This window comes from Neomonachus schauinslandi, chromosome 7 (assembly GCF_002201575.2).
Source record: "Neomonachus schauinslandi chromosome 7, ASM220157v2, whole genome shotgun sequence".
Classification (NCBI taxonomy): domain Eukaryota; kingdom Metazoa; phylum Chordata; class Mammalia; order Carnivora; family Phocidae; genus Neomonachus; species Neomonachus schauinslandi.
In genome coordinates this window covers 37,958,751-37,979,346 of record NC_058409.1, presented here as the reverse complement: position 1 = coordinate 37,979,346, position 20,596 = coordinate 37,958,751, and the positions used below count along the sequence as shown (strand labels likewise).

Below are 20,596 nucleotides of genomic sequence, written 5' to 3'. Positions count from 1 at the left end.
GATTGTGCCAGTTTCACTTATATAAAAGAGTATGAAGGTTTTCAGTAAGTCCCATAAATTAACCTATAATTAGTTGTGACACCTGTAGGAGGGGCTCAGTGCCTCTTGAAATACTCAGTAGGAAAGTATTTAACGATGTCTGCTGAAGTCTATAAAACTGTTTTCAAAGCATTGCACATCTAACAAAATTATGACCACAAAATAGGTTAGATTTTATTAGGTGAACAGTTTTCTGTGTAATGAGAACTTGAGGACTGTATTTATGAAGTCAAACTATTTGTACAAAAAATAAAATAATTCAGGTAGCTGCCACTGTCATTCTAACCTGAGAATTGTGTGGTTACCTCTCCCACTGCTGCTTCCTTTTCTCAGCTGATGATCTTCCATAATTTTTCAATACTGTGTTATTAACTATAGTCACCAGGCTATACAATAGATTGCTAGAACTTATTCACGTATTCATCTTATAATTAAAAATGTGTACCCTTGGGCGCCTGGGTGGCTCAGTTGGTTAAGCGACTGCCTTCGGCTCAGGTCTTGATCCTGGAGTCCTGGGATCGAGTCCCGCATCGGGCTCCCTGCTCGGCGGGGAGCCTGCTTCTCCCTCTGACCCTCCCCCCTCTCATGTGCTCTCTGTCTCTCTCATTCTCTCTGTCTCAAATAAATAAATAAAATCTTTAAAAAAAATTAAAATAAAAATAAAAATGTGTACCCTTTGACCAACATCCTCCCATTCTGCCTTGCCCTTCCCACCCTTGGTAACCACCATTCTTCTTTCTGGTTCTGTGACTTGGACTTTTTTCGATTCCACATATATGTGACATTATGCAGTATTTGTCTTTCTGTGTCTGGCCATTACATTTAACATAATGCCCTCTAGGTTCATCCTTGCTATTGCAAAAGGCAGGATTTTCTCCTTTTTTTTTTTTTTTTTGGCTGAGTAACATTCAGTTGTATATACTTAAAGTAATTAAAGTAGGAGGACATTGGACTGAAGTGGCTCTAAGGCCTTGGTAGCCTATGTAGTAAGCAAATCCAAGCTAAGCCAAAGTCAATGCACTCGAATCTGAGGAAGCGGGATGTGGGAAAAACTAATGGCCAACAGCCAACTAGGCTCTTCCAAACAAGGCGACTGCTTCAGGTAGGGCCGGCCGAGTAATTGTTTTGCTTCCGCATCTTCTGTGTAAAAGCCTTTCCTCCAGCTTCTGTCAGTGCTTCGTACCATTTTAAGTTTGGTGCTGCCTGATTTGAATCAATGTTTACCCAAATAAATGTGTAAATTTTAGTGTGCCTCAATTTATCCTTTAACAGCGCACACAAAATTTTCTTTATTCCTCTGTCAACAGCCACTTAGGTTGTTTCCATATCTGGGCTACTGTGAATAAGGCTGCAGTGAACATGGGAGCACAGAAATCTCTTTGAGATCAGGATCTAATTTCCTTTAGATACATACCTAGCAGTGGGATTGCTGAAGTGCATGATAGTTTTATTTTTAATTTTTTTTGAGAAATTTTCATACTGTTTTCCATAATGGCTGTACTGATTTACAATCCCACCAACAATGTATAAAGGTTCTTTTCTCTCCACAACCTCACCAAAACTTGTTACTTTTTGAATTTTTGATAATAGCCATCCTAACAGGTGTGAGCTGATATTGCATTGTGTTTCTGTTGCATTTTCCTAATGGTTAGTGATGTCAAGCATCTTTCTATGTGTCCGTTGGACCTTTATACATCTTCTTTGGAAAAATATCTATTGTTTCCTCTACCCATTCTTTAATCATTTTCTTAAATTTTGAGTTGTGTGAGTTCCTTATATATTTTGGATATTAACCCCTTACCAGATACATGCTTTGCAAATATTTTCTCCAATTCTGTAGGTTGCCTTTTTATTTAGTTGATCATTTTTTTGTTGTGCAAAAGCTTTCCAGTGTGACATAGTCCCACTTTTTTAGTTTTGCACCTGTTGCTTGTGCTGTTGATGCCATATCCAGAAAGTCAGTCAAAGCCAAAGTCATGAGATATTTCCCTTTGTTTTCTTCTAGGAGTTTTACAACTTCAGGTCTTATGTTTAAGTTAGTCGTTAATCCATTTCAAGTTGGTTTTGGTATACAGTATAAGATAAAGGTCCAATTTCATTCTCTTGCATGTGGATATCCAGTTTTCCCAATGCCGTTTATTGACAAGACTACCTTTCCTGCTTTGTATTCTTGGCACCTTCCTTGAAGATTAGTTGACCATTTATGTGTGAGTTTATTTCTGGATTCTCTATTCTGTTCCATTGGTTCGTGTGTCCATTCTTAAGCTACTACCATACTGCTTTGATTCCTATAGCTGTATAATATGATCTGAAATCAGTGTGAGTGGTGTCTCCAGCTTTGCTCTTCTTTCTCAAGACTTTCTCAATAGCTTTAGCTATGCAGGGTCTTTTGTGGTTCCAAATGAATTTTAGGATTATTTTTTCTATTTCTGTGAAAAATACCATTGGAATTTTGATAGAAATTGCATTCAATCTGTAGAACAGTTTAGGTACAATGGATGTTTTAACAATATTAATACTTCCCAGCCTATGAACATGGGATATCTTCCCATTTATTTGTGTCTTCTACAATTTCTTTCATCAAGACTTTAACAAGAAAAAAGAAGGTCATTATATAATGATAAAATGTTTCATCAAGAGGATATAACAATTGTGAACGTATATGCACCCAACATTGGAGCATCTAAATATATAAAGCAAATATTAATAGAACTGTTGGGAGAAATAGACAATAAAGCAATAATAGTAGGGAACTTCAACATCCCATTTTCTTTTTTTTTTTTAAAGATTTTTTATTTATTTATTTGAGAGAGAGAGAATGAGAGAGAGAGCACATGAGAGGGGGGAGGGTCAGAGGGAGAAGCAGGCTCCCCGCCGAGCAGGGAGACCGATGCGGGACTCAATCCAGGGACTCCAGGATCATGACCTGAGCCGAAGGCAGTCGCTTAACCAACTGAGCCACCCAGGCGCCCTCAACATCCCATTTTCAACAGAGGCTAAATCATCTGGACATAACATTAAAAAGGAAATATTGAATCTGAACTACTTTTAGGCCAGATGGATGAAGTGGAACAGAACAGTGCATCCAAAAGCAACAGAATACAGAACATTCTCTAGGATAGATCTTTTGTTAGGCCTCACAGTAAGTCTTAACAAATTTAAGGAAGTTGAAGTCATATCAATATTTTTTCCAATTACAAAGTTATGGAACTGGAAATCAGGAATAAGAGGACAACAGGAAGACTCAGAAATATGTGGAAATTAAACAACACAGTTCTAAAAAAAAAAAAAAAAACCCACTGTCAAAGGAGAAATCAACAGGGAAATTAAAAAAAACAAAACAAAACACTTGAGGCAAATGAAAATGGAGATACAATATACCAAAACTTACGGAATTGTGCTTTATGATGTGCATTCTTTTAGTGTATGTGTCTTATCAAATCTAAAGGGTAACTAGGGAGCTAAATGGGGCCATGCAAGGATACCCTTCTCTTATTAGGTTAGGTCTAAATCTTCTCACACAAAAGCAGGAGACATATGTTCTGCTTATTTTTCCTTAGGTCAAACTACAGAACTGAAATGCACTCAAGTTCTGTGAAGTCCCAGATACCAGCTCTGAGGAAGAAAAGAAGAAAGTCAGAGAAAGACCAAGAACATTTCAGAGAATGCCTGGTTCAGATTCAGTAAACCCTTTGAACCAGGACCCCTCAGGCTACAGCTGAAGGACTCCAGGCTATGGCTGTAGCCCCAACACAAATTAACATCAGTGTTCACACATTTGGAATTATGGTAGGTGCTGTCACCCTCTTTGCATCTTCTTTTAAGCCTTTGCTAAGTTTATGAATACTTTTAATTCTGTTGTCTCCAAACATATAGGACTAATCCCTCCAATTCAACACATATCCAAGTCACTCAAATTACTACTATTATGTGAAAGGTAGTTTAGGAATAGGAGATTGATGTGACCATCTGGAGTAGAGGCTCTGCCGCTCCCCGGGTATGAGAGTGTGGGTGAATCTTTATATCTCTCTACCTCTCTCATGCAATGGAGCTGCAACTTCACGACCATTGCTAAATTTAAATGTGATCATGTTTGGGTGCTAATCACTGGGAACACGGGTAATCAGTGATAGGTTGGTTAACCTAATTTTCTGTGGTGAGTTATTTCAGTCTTTTATCTTAGTTACTATTTTCTCTGGCCTTTTTTCCCCCCTGTTGTTCCCCTTTCAATTTTAGAGGATGTGTGTGGGGTGCATATGTTTATGTATACTACTTCAAGAAAGCTTTACATAGGCACAGGCAAGCCTCTGGACAAGGTCCCCTTACTCAGCCTACTCACCGACACAGCACATCATTTCTGCAGTGAATTTAGCTTTCAAAAACCAGGAAGAGGTGAACAGATGAGAAGGACGTGACTTGGCAACCCTTGGAGGGGAAAGAAAAGCGCCTGAGGATAGTTAGTGCTTATGAATTTGGTATGATCCGGTTTGGACAATGTTCCCGTGGTCATTCGAAGGTATAATGATAGATAGGAATGTTTGGATCAAATGAATTATTTTCTTACGCTTTCAAGAGAAGAGTACAAACCATACTTAAAACAGTGTGTTCTGTCCTGGCTCTCACCATAATGAGGAACATAATCAGAATTATGAATATTTGCTTCTGTTAGAAGAACCTCTGTGTTTTTTAAAAACCATTTAAAAAAACATTTTTGCTGAAAAAATTTTAAATATATAACAATATTAAAATAATTTTAGAGTGAACCCCTTGAAACCCACCAGCTAGATTGTATCATTACTATTTCACTATGCTAGTTCTTTCGTGTATCTGTCCATTAATCCATCTTTGATACAATTCAAAGTAAAGGGCAGACATCAGCATCATTCTGTCTGAAAAACTTCACTATGCATATCGCAGTTAAGACTATACTAGTATGCTACATGTTTACATTCTTTTACTTGGATGTCAAATTTGCAAACTATGACACGCATAAATCTTAAGTGTGTATTCACTGAGGTTTGACAAATGTATATATCTCTGAACCTAAACTCCTATATTCTGATCATTGATTATTTCACATGTGACTTGCTCTTCTTTCTAAGAAATACAGGATTTTTGGCCTTCCACCCCCAAAGAATAGCTCAGAACTGTTCAAGAGATAGTAACTGAATTATTTACCCAGTTATGGCACCTGAAATAAGCCTTGAAATAAATGGTAGTCTTAAGGCAGGCGAGAGATTTGTATGAGGAAGGAAGGGTAGCTGGAGGGGCCCAAGGCAGCACGAGAGGCCTTCCAGGAGGACAGGACACAGCGGTGGAAACAATTTGTGGGGATAGCTGATAGGAACCTGGCCCGGCTGGAGGGGGCAGTTCTAATAGGAGAGAGGACGAGTGGGCCACGTCGAGAGGCAATATGTCCAAACACGCACAATGACTCAGTTTCCAAACTACATGTAGTACCTACGTGTCTACATTAGAAGTAACTAAATTACACCAGAGAGCAGAAACTGAAGAGGAGAAAAGAGCTTAATTTCGCTAATGAGCAGGGCACTTAGTATATAGATAAAAACAGGACAGAGAAAAAGCCCCACATGATGAGAATTTTCAAAAATGTTAAAGGAACGGAATATAGACATTAAAAAAAACCCAACTATGTAAATACTGAGAAAAAGAACAAAAATATCCTGGGCAGTGAAGACATCAGTATCATGCTGAAACCGATGACAGAGCACAATGGTGAAAGCTACTGATTTTCGAGCTCTCCTTACACGTCAGAGATTACTTAACTGCTTACATGTATCATTTTCTTAATCTTCACAATAAATTTAGGAGGTAAGTATTAGTCCCCATTTTACAGGTGAGTACATTGTAAATGAAAGAAGTCAATTGACTTGTTCAAAGACACATAGCTTATGTGAGAGCCCATGACTCGCATTCTGGTCCATGTGACTCAACGATCCACCCTCTTATAATTGCCTTATCTGAACTATGTATTATGTGGGCATTTGTCTCCAGCAAGGGGAATAGTCTTTAAGCACGGAAGAGCACAAATCCTACACTTGAAAGAGTTGAAGGCTGTATTTTCCCTAGCATAACCTAATCTCCCTGGCTCTTGATCTAAAGATCAGATGCACCCCCAGTTTGGTTAGGTCCTTTTCAATAGTATACATAAAGGGTAACATCTCTGTGCATAAATCTACCATTCCATAGAGATGAAAAAACTGTGGTCTAGGGAGGATGAATATTTTATTTTTATATAAAGTACTTTTCCTGAATTTAGGAAGAAACAATATTATGTGATCTACCATCTAAATAATAGGTATTGCAAAATAATTGTAAACATAATGTATTGTCACATTGTTAAAAGTCCCTCATCATCTACATGCAACTCCAAGAATAGGAAAGGGGAAGGGATTTCCCCAAGATCCCACAGTGACTGCTTGGTTGATTTAGATCCAAAAAACAGGGCTTTTTATCCAAGTTTATGCGAGGTCAATTATTCCATAATGTATCCGTAGGTCTTCTTGATCTCAAAGTAAAAACACAAGCAATGCTTCTACAGAATTTACTTTATTAACAAGCAAATCCAGGGAAATAGATATAAACTGAACTACCCAAGAGGCAGGCAGAGTAGAAGGCGTATCTTTATAAATTTAAAGGCTCCATTAGAGAAAAATAGAAGTGAGAAAAGAAGTGGCTGGAAGTCAGCACACACACTGCACAAAATTCAGCATTTTCCTTGATGCTTTAGGTTGATCTTCCCACCACTTTTCCTGTAAAAGAGAAAGACAAATATATGCTCAGTGTAATATTGTTATTATTCATTACAAAGGTTGGAAGAAGTTTTGACTACACAGAGTCCCTGCAATCATTTGATTCTATAGGTATCCACATTTATGATTTGGCAGAGGTTAATTAAATGTACTCAGAGATGACATCTGGAGAAATTACAGAAAACATGAATCTTACACAAATTTCAGATTTTTACCCAGGCTTGACCTCTTGGTTTCAATTGTTCATTCTCCGAGAGAAAATATGCATACAAACAGAAAAGGTTAAAGTGACCGGAGAGGTAATGGCAAAGGTACACTAGGGTCACAGTCCTCATAGAAGATGTAAGAGGTTGAACCAAATATTCCGGCATTTGGCACTTTATAGCAGGCTATATATTCAGACTTACTCAGTAATATGTGTCCATTAAATTAAATCTCTGTTTACCCTACTGCCTTTCTTCTCTGAGAAAGTTTGGTATTAATTAATCAGATACGTTACATAAGCAAGTAGGCACATATTAATTTATTAATTTCATTCTATGTGCCCGGCTCTGTTATTATAATAGGTAGTTATATAATCCCTGTGCTTAGGCATTTTGCAGTGAAGTTGAGCGGAATTAAGACATTCACAGAAAACTCTAATACCAGAAAATGGCGAGGAGTGAGAGACTTTTATCTGGCTTAAACAAGGGTTATAATTTCCTTGGTTTTAGGGCAATCAATTAGACTAAAAGATTGATTGAATAAATTTTTATTAATTATAAACTGATCCCGTGGGAAGGTCACAGTTTATTGGCTAAAATCTATAGCATCTGTTCTGTTCCTTATAAACGTGTAAATTCAATACACATGGGTCCTTGATGGAATCTTCCTAGTATACTATGTAAAGTTTGACTAGTCTGCATTCTAAAGGATAATCTTTTCCTCTATTCTTTGTTGAACGGCTCTTTTTCATCAAACTAAAAGAGGAATGAATAGAAATTTGTACCTTAGTAACATATAATTTGGTATAAAAGAAAATGTCTGAAAATAATTTGGATAAAATAATATTTTTATTGATGATAAATTTTCCCCAAACTTTTCATGTTTCTGATTTTGAAGAGTATGATACTTACACCATTGCCTTACAGAAGGCACATTTATTGCCATATGTCTGGCCGTCAGAGCCACAGTGGGGGTTAGATTCCCGCGTGCAGTAGACTTTGGGATCCTGGAACTCACCACAGTCAATCTACCAACGTAAGCACGATGACATTGACATTAGTGAATTCTAGTCTATGGATCTATCCCTCAGAACAGAAGCTTCAGACAGCAAGCTTAAACACACACACACACACACACACACACAGACACACACACACACAGACACACAAACGTGCACTCCCGATGTAAAGCTTCCTGAAATAGAAAAATAGCTTTCCTTATCTGCTTAACCAGAACTTACTAAATGTAAATGAGACTCTTTCTTTGAGACACAGGAAACCCATTTCTGTAGTTATGGTATTCAGGAGTAAGTTAATGATGTAAGGTAGATGCTTACTTCTTATATAAGGAGTGAGGTAAATGCTATAGGTATGACTTTTTGCTCCAACACTTAATTATTCAGAGATTAGTTTTTCAACTTTAAATGCTGCTTGCTTGTTCTTTTCTTTCTGCCTTTCTTTCTCTTCCTTTCCTTGTCTTCCTTCTCTCCTTCCCTCCTCCCTCCTTCTTTTTCTCTTTCTTTCTTTCTTTCTTTCTTTCTTTCTTTCTTTCTTTCTTTCTTCTTCTTTCTTTCTTTCTTTTCTCTCTCTCTTTCTTTCTTTTCTCTCTCTCTTTCTTTCTTTGTATTAATTTAACTCTAATTGCAGTCTTTATGCCTTGCTATAAAGATATGGATGATTCTTGCACGGAGTTCCCATATGTTATCTAATGGCTTGTTAGTTTTCCCTGTTGGCTGCTACATCCATTTACTATCTCTTGAAAACAATGGTCTAATGTCTTTATTATTAACTTACTCTGTCTTGGAGTCTATTTGTACAATTTGAACTTTTGTGCCTACTATAAAAACATAGTAATAGCTGCCTAAGCTGCTCTGTTTAGAAGGATTCTGAGGGTGCATCCAGCCTTGGTGAGAACACATACTGTGACTGATTAGTAATTATCATCATGGGTTCTATAGAAGGGATGGTAGTACCTATGCACTAATATTTCTCCTTAGTTTTAGTGGTCTTTCAGAATAGTCTGGAGTTTTCAATTCAGTGTCAACTGAGTAAATATTTGGTGTGCAAATGGCATTTGAGTCATTTTATTCCAGAGTACAGGCAATATGTAATAGGTAAAACTGAACTCCTCCAAACGTCAGCTGTGTGGGCTGAAGTAACATTTAAACATGAACACAGGGACCATACTTTACTCCATCTTAGTTCCATTAAAACAACACTTCTTATGTTTATTAATTGAGTCATAATATTTAAGCTACTCTTATATGGATTATGTGAGTTGAGTCTTACAATAACCCTGCCTGAGATATACGATGAACGATGTTATATTAACTAGTTTACAGATGTGAATAGTGATCCTCAGGAAAATTACGTGGCTTACCAATGCCACACAACCAGATGTCACTGAAACCAGTGCTTAAACATATTGCTTCTCCTTGCTGGTCTAGAATTTCCAACAACCTACTATGGCAGATTTCCAACACATCCTCACTGAGAGAAATAAAGATCAACTGTCACTATGCACCCTTGACCACACTTACAGTCATGACGTGGAGACTTCATGAAAATACCTTATTAGAGAAATGTATGGGCATAGGTGAGATGAATTATTTGTTTAAGATATGAGTAAACCATTATATATTGATAAAGCCTTCTGATGGTTTGCATGGAGAAACACTCAGCAAAAGAATCACACTGCTGAGTTTAAAAATATTATCACATGTAACAGGTTTAAGGCACCTGAGACTATTAAATATAGATGTTTGTTGAAATTTGGCACTTGTACTGTTGAGGTTGGGCAGTATAGTACTTATCAGAGATCTTAGGGCATGGCTTCGAGAAGATAGGCTTCTCATAGTCCCACCTAAAGTTCTACTTTTCCTGAAAGCTCTTAAAGATAACTCCATCCTCTCATACTACCTCCCAGACAGTAATCTTTCCTTTAGGTCTCCAAACAGAAAAAAGGCTGGAAAATCTTTGGGGTCTTATAAATCATAGGATAATTTTCTCAAAAGCTAATGTATTTTATACTTAAGTCATTGATGTACACATTTGCAGCTGTGTGCTTGAGTCAAGAAACTGTAAACACCAGAATCATCTCTGATATTTTCATTTATTCCACAAACAGCCAATGGGTAACTACTATTTGGAGGACACAGTGCTGAGCTCTGGTGATACAGAGAGGAATCAGTTATAAACAATATAAGCTCACCATCTCATCTGCATGAGGGAAGCAGAGAAAATATAGATAACTGGGATGCCTGGGTGGCTCAGTTAAGTGTCTGCTTTCAGCTCAGGTCATGATACCAGATTCCTGGGATCAAGCCCACGTCGGGCTCCCTGCTCAGCGGGTAGTCTGCTTCTCCCTCTGCCTGCTGCTCCCCCTGCTTGTGCCTTCTCTCTCTTTCTGACAAATAAATAAATAAAATCTTAAAAAAGAAGACACAGATAACCATAGCATGATGTGTGATCAATGCCACAGTGGGCCAGGCACGGGCATTGTGGAAGCTGAAGACAGGGCATCTTGGTCAGAGATACATGTGTCTCTACAGTCAGGTCAGTGAGAAAAAGAAAAAACAAAGTCTCTTACATGAGACAGACACCTCCTTAAGACACCTTTCCCTGGCAGTTGGCCCTCTGATCTTGCCATCCAGCCTCTTTTGTCCTTCAGAAAGTGATATGAGGGAGGCAGTTGGGGAGGGTTCACTGTTGGGAGTGTCTAGACGCCACCCCCTCCCCAAGCCCACTTTTCCCCTTCCACTGCCCCCTGGGAATGACCTGGAAGAATACAAGATTTCAACAATGAAAACCCAAACAATCAAATGGCCTATGAACAGACTTCCTCAGAACATAGACACACTTCATGCTTTCGGATTGTCCTGGCCTCTAGTGATCCCTGAAGGGAGCCAAGGAATCCTGTTACAGAATTTGTTCTGCTACACACAATTAACTAGTTGTGTCATCTTGGACACATGCTTCATTCCGAGCATTGTTATGAGGATCAGAGGTGGTCAAGAGGAATTGTAGAAAGTCAGGGTAGAATATTTGAAACAGCCCTGGGCAAGGATGCGGAAAATAAGCTTCTGATGGCAGGCCTGCTTCAACTGTACCATCGGACTAGACGGTCTCTGAGGACCCTTCCACCTTTGATGGTTTAAGTCTGAGCAGTGAGTGACTCTCTCAATAAAGTGGCTAAATAAAGCTAAGTCCTTAGATCTTCAATTGAGTGGGAGAAATAACAACTTCTGCCCAAGTGCTTCCTCTTTTATATCTAGAGGCTCCTCTTCACTCAGTGTGTGAGAAATTTTAGCATGGTGACTGAGGACAGAAAAAGACCACTCTCTGAGAGCCCCGGAGGACAGGGAAGGTGAATGATGCCTTTGCAGGGACAGCCAGAAATCCCGTCTGGGAAGCAAAGAGCAAGGCAGGGGCATAGCAGGGCTGGGACTAGAAAGAGGCCAGGGCTCTCATAACTGGAGAAGTGGGCTATGATTTCTGAATGTCATACCTTTTTTGTGCCTAAATGTCCTCTCCCCTTTTACTATACATGGAACCCAAACAACCGGCTTCTCAGTGGAAGTCAAAGCAGGTCTAGACTAAGGGGATGGTATGATTGTTTCTTCCTCCTTGAAAGTTTCCCCTATGAGGGATTTAGGAAATCCAAGAGAGCTGAAATTCTCCTCTCCCTGAATTGTTTAGAATCCCCTACTGCTCTGTCATGTTGGGGCACTGTCCTGTAGATGGAATCAGACAGACCTGGCTCTGAATTTTGCTTCTTTCACTGATTAGCTACATTACCTTGTGCAAAAATTTGACTGCTCTGAGATTAAGTTTCTTCATCTTTAACGGGGCTGATAATGCCTATCTTCTGGGGTTATCGTAGTGATAAATCCTTTGAAAACACTTGGTAAAGCTCCAAGTATGTGCAAGATTGCTACTATGAATATTAACAATGTAAATTATATCACAATCTACAATTTTTGGAGCCCATTATTTTTATCCTATTTTAGTGAATTTTTTGATTTTTTTTTTAAAATTGGTGTTGGATTTAATAAGCACCTCCATTTATTTCTTGAGTTCAGCTTCTGAAGACCATGTTTAGGCACTTGGGTGCCAGTGTTTAGTATCAGCCTGACCTCTTGTGGTTCTTCAAAGAACTGTGCCTTCTAAAATATTCTGGAATAGAGTGACACTTTTAGTACCCAAATCAGTGTTTTTTGCTAACGGGCACTACCAAATTATTTAACTTGTCTGGAAAATGAGCTTGTATGGTTACTCAATCAACTAAAGAGTCAGGATCATTGATATTTTACTCTAGCATTTTAGTTCTACAAATAAAGCCAATGAAAATTTGCAAACACACACAATCACACCCATACACCTTAGAGTGTAGGACTTCATCTATTCCCCCCTTTACTGAAAAATACTAGTTTAGGCACCCCTAAACTACTGTTTTCATTATAATACTTCTTTGCTTAAGAACCGAGGATAGTAAACACTAACATGTATTTATTTGCTCAGAAAATTATGCTGCTCAATACGAATTCACGTGCCCTGCAAAATGGCTTCCTGTTGCTGATCAGAAGTAGCGTGGAAGGGCTCAGTCAGTTGAGCGGTTGAGCGTCAGACTCTTGACTTCAGCTCAGGTCATGATCTCAGGGGTTTGAGATCGAGCCCCGCATTGGGCGCCCTGCTGGGTGTGGAGCCTGCTTAAGATTCACTCTCCCTTTCCTTGTACCCCTCCCCGCCCCCCCAAAAAAAGAAGCAGCATGGAGCCACAGATGGTCACTCAATGTGGAGTTGGGTGTCCTGAGATGGTGACTGCACAGCTTTACTGCTGTTGGTAACCTTGAGTGAGGTAGGTTCTCTTTCTGAAGCCCGAGTTTCCCTATCTCTAGTTAAAGTATAGACGCTGGTTAACACTGCCAAGTTATATTTAGGTGTCCTGTCAGTATCTTAATTAAAGTTAAAGCAAGCTAATTAGGAAAAATGAACAGCCCCAAACATATTTTAGGCATGGAGCATTGTTTTACTAACTATACTAAAATTTACCATGCTTTTATCTTAAAATGCTAACAAAAATAAATGTAGATATCTCAAAATTATTGTAAAAGAAAATGGTTGACAATTATTTATTTTCAAGCAGTTTGTTATGTTAATTCCAATCTGGAATATTAATTTTTTTTTTAAGATTTTATTTATTTATTTGAGACAGAGAGAATGAGAGACAGAGAGCATGAGAGGGGAGAGGGTCAGAGGGAGAAGCAGGCTCCTTGCCGAGCAGGGAGCCCGATGCGGGACTCGATCCAGGGACTCCAGGATCATGACCTGAGCCGAAGGCAGTTGCTTAACCAACCGAGCCACCCAGGCGCCCCTGGAATATTAATTTAAACAGCTCCCTAAGGATATGGTTCCCAAATACCCAGCCTGGTAAGGAAATAAGAAAAACAAAGACAAAGTAGTGAGTGGTTCTAAAAGCAAAATGTATTCTGTTCAAAAAACCATCCTTGTTTTGAGATTATGTCTTTCAAGCATTTTGGTATTATACTATAATTTCTTTAATGAAGGCTGATGATGGTAAATAGTAGTTTTATGTTTAATTATTATTATTAGATTTTTATTTTTATGTTATTTAATATTCCTACTTGGCAAATTAAAGAGTTGGCAGCTTATTAGTCACTTATATTTACAGGGAAAATTTTACAGGACTACGAATTCCCAAAGTGCAGGAACATGCTTTTTGTTTAGTTTGAACACTCTTTTTGAAAGAATGTGAAACTTTTACAAATCAATAATTTAAACTGCTCATTCTAATTTCCCCTCAGGTGCTCCATCATGGAGAGACTTCCTGGCATGAGAATATTGACTTTGGTGTTAAGAGTAAATGCTCTCCCTTTTGTCCTGGCTGGATCAGACTTGAGCAGGCATGCTCCCAAGGTTAGTTTCAATTTCTGCTTGTCGTTGGGACTGCCATCATCCTTCCAGACACACAGAAGAGAAACGTCACCTTTGTGCCATCTGGACGGTGGCTCCCTCCTGGCCCTTGATATTTGAGCATAAAAGAGACAGCAGTCTTGGTCAGGCAGGCTTCATTCATATGAATCCAGATACCCAAGGCCAGAACAGGGCTCTGGAGATGCTTGAATCTGTATTTTCATCTTAGAGATGTGGAAACAAAGGCAAAGAGAATGGAAGAGACACCGTTCGGATCACACAGCCAGCAAGGATTTGAACAAGGACTCATCTATACTCTCTTGAGGGTGTTTGAGTGCTCCAAAGTCAGTGCTTTCCAGCATCAGATAAATACCAAGGACGTAGGATCAAAACTCCTCAGCTGTGTGATTATTACTCAGTAAGCCTGGCATGGTGCCTGGGGATCTGCACATTGAGGAAGCATCCCCCAGGATCCTCAGGCAAGCAGACTCTAAGACTTGGGTCCGTCTATAGGAACAGAACCAGTAAATAGCAGATTTTCAATGAACCCTAGAAAGCACTAAAAATCCAATCTGGAATTCCAAGCTGAAAGAAGAAAAGCAACTTGTGTGTTAATGAGAAAACTGGGGTTAAATTCCATTTATTTTGAATCTCTGTGTAATGGCCTTATCATATTTTACTACCTAAAGGGATATGGAATGTTTGTCTGGATCTTATGTCCTTTCTCTGTTTGTTTTGATATTTAACATAGATTATGCTACCATATACATTTAAACATAAGGATAAATCAATTTTAAGGTGTATAATTACATATAGCAATACAAACACATGTGTGCATACACTAAGACACAAGTGTACATGCACACACATGCACACACACACACAACACACTGGCAGTTCATTCTAAGGTATCATCCATTGTAAGATGCATCTCAATTTCTGAGATGCTAAAATTTGAAAAAAAAAGTTTTATGCAAGTGGTAGGTATACTAGGGTTGGAAAATATTTTTTAGCTCCTTTGCCAACTCCAATCAGTTGGCAGTAGTGTCTGGGAATTTTTGATGCCAAAAGTTCTTGAGCACAACGAGGCTAACCAAGAACCAAGGCCAAAGTCAAGTGAACACATTCAGTATAGACACAAGGGCAGGATTGGCAGAACAAACACCACTTATTCGTGTTGTCTTTTGGTAGAACAAGAGACTGGAAAAAAGGTGGTGGATTAATTTGGAAAAAAAAAAGAATCAGCCAAATAAAGAAGATAACTTGTGCCTATTCCAATTTTTAACCCCAATTGTATTTAATTTCGAGTGAATCTCTTTGTACATACTCAGTGCAACACACTTAACAAGCTTGCTCTCTAAGCAGAAAATAAAAGCCTCTGGCCTAATATCTCCTTTAGAAGCTGCTCATGATTGATCACTAAGTTATCCTTCTATAGTTTACCAAATGCTCCCACATAGTTTATGTAACTTAAATCTAATTCTATGAGGTGAATAATATTATTCCTTTTCTATAGTTGTGGAAATTACGGCTCAGAAAAGCTGAGTAACTTGCCCAAGATCACACAGTGAAATCAGAGACTAAGCATTAGCACGATGACAGATTCGTCCTATTTTTATTTACATTCATTTCACTTTAACAAAATCTGAGAATAGGCATTTAGGGTCTTTAAAACTGTAAACAGTATACTCAATGAGATATTGTAGTTAAAAAAATGAGTTACTTCTGATTTCTGCATTTGGGCCAGATGTTCCTTGTTTCTGCTCTTTTACCCATAGGCAAACCTCTGTTTGGCTGGGGAATACCAGCCAAACGCCACCCAGGTCTGAAGAATAGGTAAAAAATATACACTGACCTGTCCTCCTTGACTGAAGACACCTGAAAAGAAAGCACAAAATCCAAACAATGTAGTCTTTGAATGTGCAAAAAGCAAGATTTGTGAAATTAGGACACCCTCAACCTGGGAATGATACCTTTTCTTGATTCTTCGTCACCTGAACAAGTCATGGTATGGTAGTTTTATTGTTTACATCTGTTCATTTCTCAGGGCACAGCAGACACTTCAAAAATGATTTATATATATATAATGTACATGGACCATGATGGGTAATATTTCTTGGAGGTTTGGGGGGAAGTTAGAGGAAATAGTTTAAGGATCTGGAGATTCATGTGACAGTCCTGGTCGAGTCACGAATTTACTATGGGAATGACCTTGTCATCTCTGGCTTCAAGATAGAGAAGTTGAATTGGAAAGTTTCCTCTCACTTTGACAGTCCAGGGTTCAGTGCATGCAGACCTCCCCAAAGCCTTTGTCCCAGGCAGCTGGGGAAGACACTACATTTGTTGTTTGTTCTTTGAGCCCCAAATTGCTCTTCTGCCCTTTATACTCAACCAGCTTTGAAGACTTGGCCCAAATATAGACTCGTAAGGACAAACTCATTCTCTTTTTTTGTGACTTATTTCTTCTGCTACATCTTTCTAAATTCCTGAAAGAGAAGAAAAGTCCACAAATACAGTCTTGCTTCTCTCTCTCTCCCTCCCTCCATCTTTAGGATTATGTGTGTGATTTTAAGTTGTGGCTAATTAGCTCAGTGGTTTAAAATACCGATATAATAGGGTGCCTGGGTGGCACAGATGGTTAAGTGTCTGCCTTTGGCTCAGGTCATGATCCTGGGGTCCTGGGATCGAGTCCCACATCAGGCTCCCTGCTCTTCGGGGAACCTGCTTCTCCCTCTGCCTCTGCCTCTCTCTCTCATGAATAAATAAATAAAATCTTAAAAAACAAAAAAACGCTGATATCTTTCTTTTAAAATAAATAAATAAATAAATAAATAAATAAATAAATAAATAAAATACTGATAATAAAGGTCTTGGGTTGAATTCTGGTATGAGCTGTTGAATCTTGATCTGGCCATAACTGCAGAATTCCTAATGCCAACAACACTTCTCACGTGTAAGCCCAAGGGCACTTTGATGACAGAATTGCATGAGTACAATCCTTCTCAAGTGCTGGCCTGCACTTGCAGGTGAACAGCTGGAAATACATCAAGTGTATTCTCTATTCAAGGGGAAAGGAGAAACAAGGCTTTTGAATTTAAAAGGAAGTTAATGAACATCTGCTGTAGTGATTGCCCACCTTACTGCAGCCACGTGGCTGGTTATTACGTGGGAGCTATGCTTGTGGTGAGCACAGCAGAACGTACATACTTGGTGAATCACTATGTTGTACACCTGAAACTAATGTAACCCTCCATGTCAACTATTGTTCAGTAAAAACAAAGGATTTCTCCACTAAAAAACTACAAAAAACAAACAAACAAAAAAAAGCACAATTTCAACAACAACCAAAAAATAAAGATTCTTAGGACAATCGCTCGAAAATTCCATTCTGTAAGATCAAATAGGACCTGGGGTGCCTGGGTGGCTCAGTCGGTTAAGCATCTCTTAGTTTTGGCTCAGGTCATGATCTCAGGGTCATGAGGCTGAGCCCCGCCTAGGGTTTCACACTCAGTGGGGAGTTTCCTTGAGACTCTCTCTCTCTCTGCCCAACCCTCCCCTCGGCCCACCTCGCCTCACACTCTCACATGCACTCTCTCTCTCAAATAAATAAATAAAATCTTAAAAAAAAAAATCTCTGATAGCAGCAAACTTCAACTACTTTTGTCACAAGTGCTGTATCAGACATGGAAGTTCCCAGGATGCAATCTCATTTCTGGCACTCTACAAATGAGAGAAGATCTCGAAATGCTGTGCTATTTCTCCAGGTGACACAGGTCATTAGTGAAAGAGGTGGGCCTAGGTGCTGGGTCTAGAGTCTCTAGCATGTGCTTTGTCCACTGCAACAGCAAAGAGTAGAATAATAAAGAAGGAAAGAATTGGTACAGTGAAACTCTTCATTCATATGATCCTGTGATGAAAAATATCAGATTGAACTGTATTATCCTTTAAACAACCCAAATTGATAGAATATATGACTCTTGCTCATTAAAGTGGCCAAAGATATTCCCTTGCTTGAGGAATTAATTCACCACCAGCATATACATTTTGGCATTTTAAGATTCCATAACTTTCCTGAAGCATTCTCCGAGTTGCCTTCTTCCTCCTTGTTTCAATTTCAGTTATTTAAATTCCAATTATAAGAATAATGAGGACAGGAAATCTTTCTTTTGTCTTGGAAGCCCAACTACTAGATACAACAATTACTCATCCTCCAGACTAGTTCTGTGGAACAAACATCTGTAATATCCAGAAGTCCTGGATTCAAATTCTAAATTCTACTTCCTCGTTACAAGTCCTTTGGCAATTTTAAGTTCTTTATGCTACAGTTTTTTTTTTATATGTAGAGTATAAACATGAATACCTTGCTGTGTGTATTGGAGATGATGCAGAAAAGCCCTCAGTACATGCCTAGAATATAGTATATGCTCAACAAAACATTATTTTTATCATTACTATCACCATTCTCATCTCACAATCATTATCACCACTACAATGATCTCAGAATTGGCCTTTAATATCAAGATTGTTAGGATTTTGAAATATGGTAGATAAATACCCTTATTTCCAGTTCAGTATGAATACTGGATTTTAATTTTAAGAAAAAAGAAATGAACTCACCCGAGAAAATGCTGAAAAGAGCCAGAGAGAGGAGCAGAAAGACACTCAATATTCTCATGGTGCCAGTTAGCTCACTCAGATCAAGGCTCCTTTGTCTAGCTCAGCTTCTGTGTCAAGACACTTCCCAGGGTACTAAAACACACACTGAGACATATATATATAGACATGATCAAGGGAGCTGGGATCTCCACCTACCTTATAAATCACCTTCTAAAACCATATGCAAATCTACACAATTTAGGCATTTATTGGGACCTCTTACCAACTCAAAGAAATGCTTCATGCTCTCCATCATTGTTAAAAATTAGAACAATTATGTGAGTCGCACCTTAGATCTTATTAATTGAGGATGTCATTTTCTACCTGTAGTTTACGTTTTCCTAACAACCAATATATCCTCCCTACTCTTCCCTCTAAGGTTTTGCTACATTAAAGGGATGATTCACTGGTGGAGTCTGCTTAACGTCTAGGTCTCTTTCAGACAAGTCCTGCATGTATGTGGTCCAGATGAGTAACCACAGGGGAATGGAATCTAGGGTGTAACTTGGATTTTCAAAGTCCATGTCATCCAAGATGTACCCCAAAGAAATAGGTATTCTACACTATCACCAGAACTGTGTTAGCAAAAGCATTTTCTGGGGAGGAATCAGCCTGTTAATTTTAAAAATCATTACTATAGTCAAATGCCAGTGATTTTCAATTCTTTTTTTTTAATTTATTTATTTTTATTATGTTCAGTTAGCCAACATATAGTATGTCATATGTGATTTTCAATTCTGAAGTCAAAATGAAGAAGGGAGTCAATGTATTTTTTTATTTATAAAAATTATTTTTATCCATTCATTAATTGATGGTGTTGTATGGAAGTATTGAATCACTGTATTGTTCACCTAAAACTAATATTACACTGTATGTTAACTAATTGGAGCTTAAATAAAAAGTTAAAAAATTATTTTTAAAAGTTACTGAATTAAGGAATATTTAAAATAAGTAATATGAACTATTTCCCTTTTCTCTGTAAAGTAAAAAAAATAGTCATAATAAAACTTTTTGTTTTAGCTCCTTGAAAATATACTGTTCATATGCATAGATGAATCCCATTAACTATTATGGTCAATTCATTTGCAAGAGAGATCAAAGAGTGGGATGTCCATAGCTTTCTTTGTGGGAACAACAACAAAAATAAACAATGGTTATAGTGATAATGAGAAAGTCTGTCTCAAATCACAAACAGCTACTTAAAATACCATGAAGAAAAATGGAGCACTTTAAAGTGTTGGAAGAACATGCAAAATGTGTCCAGTTTAAACACTCCTATGTGGAACATGAAAAAACAAAACAAATGAATAAACATATAAACAAAAAGCAGAATCAGGCTTATAAATACAGAGAACAAATTGATGGCTGCCAGTGGGAAGGGGGGTGAGGAGTTGAACAGAATGGGTGAAGGAGAGTGGGAGATACAGACTTCCAGTTATGGATGAGTAAGTCACGGGAATAAAAGGCACAGCAGAGGGAACACCGTCAATGACATTGTAACAGCAGTGTATGGTGACAGACACTGGTGGTGAGTATGGGGTCAGGTATAGAGAAGCCGAGTCACCGTTTTGCACACCTGAAACTAAGTAACACTGTATGTCGACTGGAATCAAACAAAAAAATTAAAAGATTAAAAAAATAAACACAAGTGATTAGTGTGTTTTATGTATAAATAACTCAGAAATTCTACTTCTAAACAATGGGCTTCCTTTTCCAGTAATCACATTGAGAAAATATATACGTAGTTCAGATATTGTTCCTTTTATTTCAGGATATTTCTTTTCTTTTTGGAAATTGACATATTAATTTGATTCATCTCAGAATTTAGGATGTATTTTCAGTCTTTGGAAATGGCAACTATATTGCATTGAATTTGGTAATCAAATAAAATATTGCTGTTTAATAAAAAATGAAGCATGATTGTAATAAAAATAAGAATTATTTTCTTTTATTTGCTTTTCTGACAGTGTTAAAAGATGTGAACTTGAAGGG

At 38.1% G+C, this 20,596-nt stretch overlaps 1 protein-coding gene across 1 annotated transcript; it reads right to left on the bottom strand.

Annotated features, from left to right (window-relative positions):
• Positions 1-6,590: 6,590 nt before the first annotated feature.
• On the bottom strand, positions 6,591-18,680 carry SPINK6 (serine peptidase inhibitor Kazal type 6). The gene is made up of 4 exons (XM_021702003.1): positions 18,566-18,680; positions 15,804-15,826; positions 7,928-8,043; positions 6,591-6,812 (listed from the first exon to the last, which is right to left on the bottom strand). Exons 1-4 carry the CDS (start codon positions 18,621-18,623, stop codon positions 6,767-6,769), a joined length of 243 nt encoding a protein of 80 aa, XP_021557678.1. The 5' UTR covers positions 18,624-18,680; the 3' UTR covers positions 6,591-6,766.
• Between the last annotated feature and the right edge of the window lie 1,916 nt (positions 18,681-20,596).

What these genes read in the sequence shown, in the direction of transcription:
- SPINK6 (XM_021702003.1), bottom strand. Translation starts at nt 18,623, where the DNA reads ATGAGAATATTGAGTGTCTTTCTGCTCCTCTCTCTGGCTCTTTTCAGC. An exon ending in TCTTTTCAGCATTTTCTCGG is followed by an intron (nt 15,827 to 18,565) that starts GTGAGTTCATTT and finishes CTTTCTTTTCAG; the next exon opens with GTGTCTTCAGTCAAGGAGGA. An exon ending in TCTTCAGTCAAGGAGGACAG is followed by an intron (nt 8,044 to 15,803) that starts GTCAGTGTATAT and finishes TTACGTTGGTAG; the next exon opens with ATTGACTGTGGTGAGTTCCA.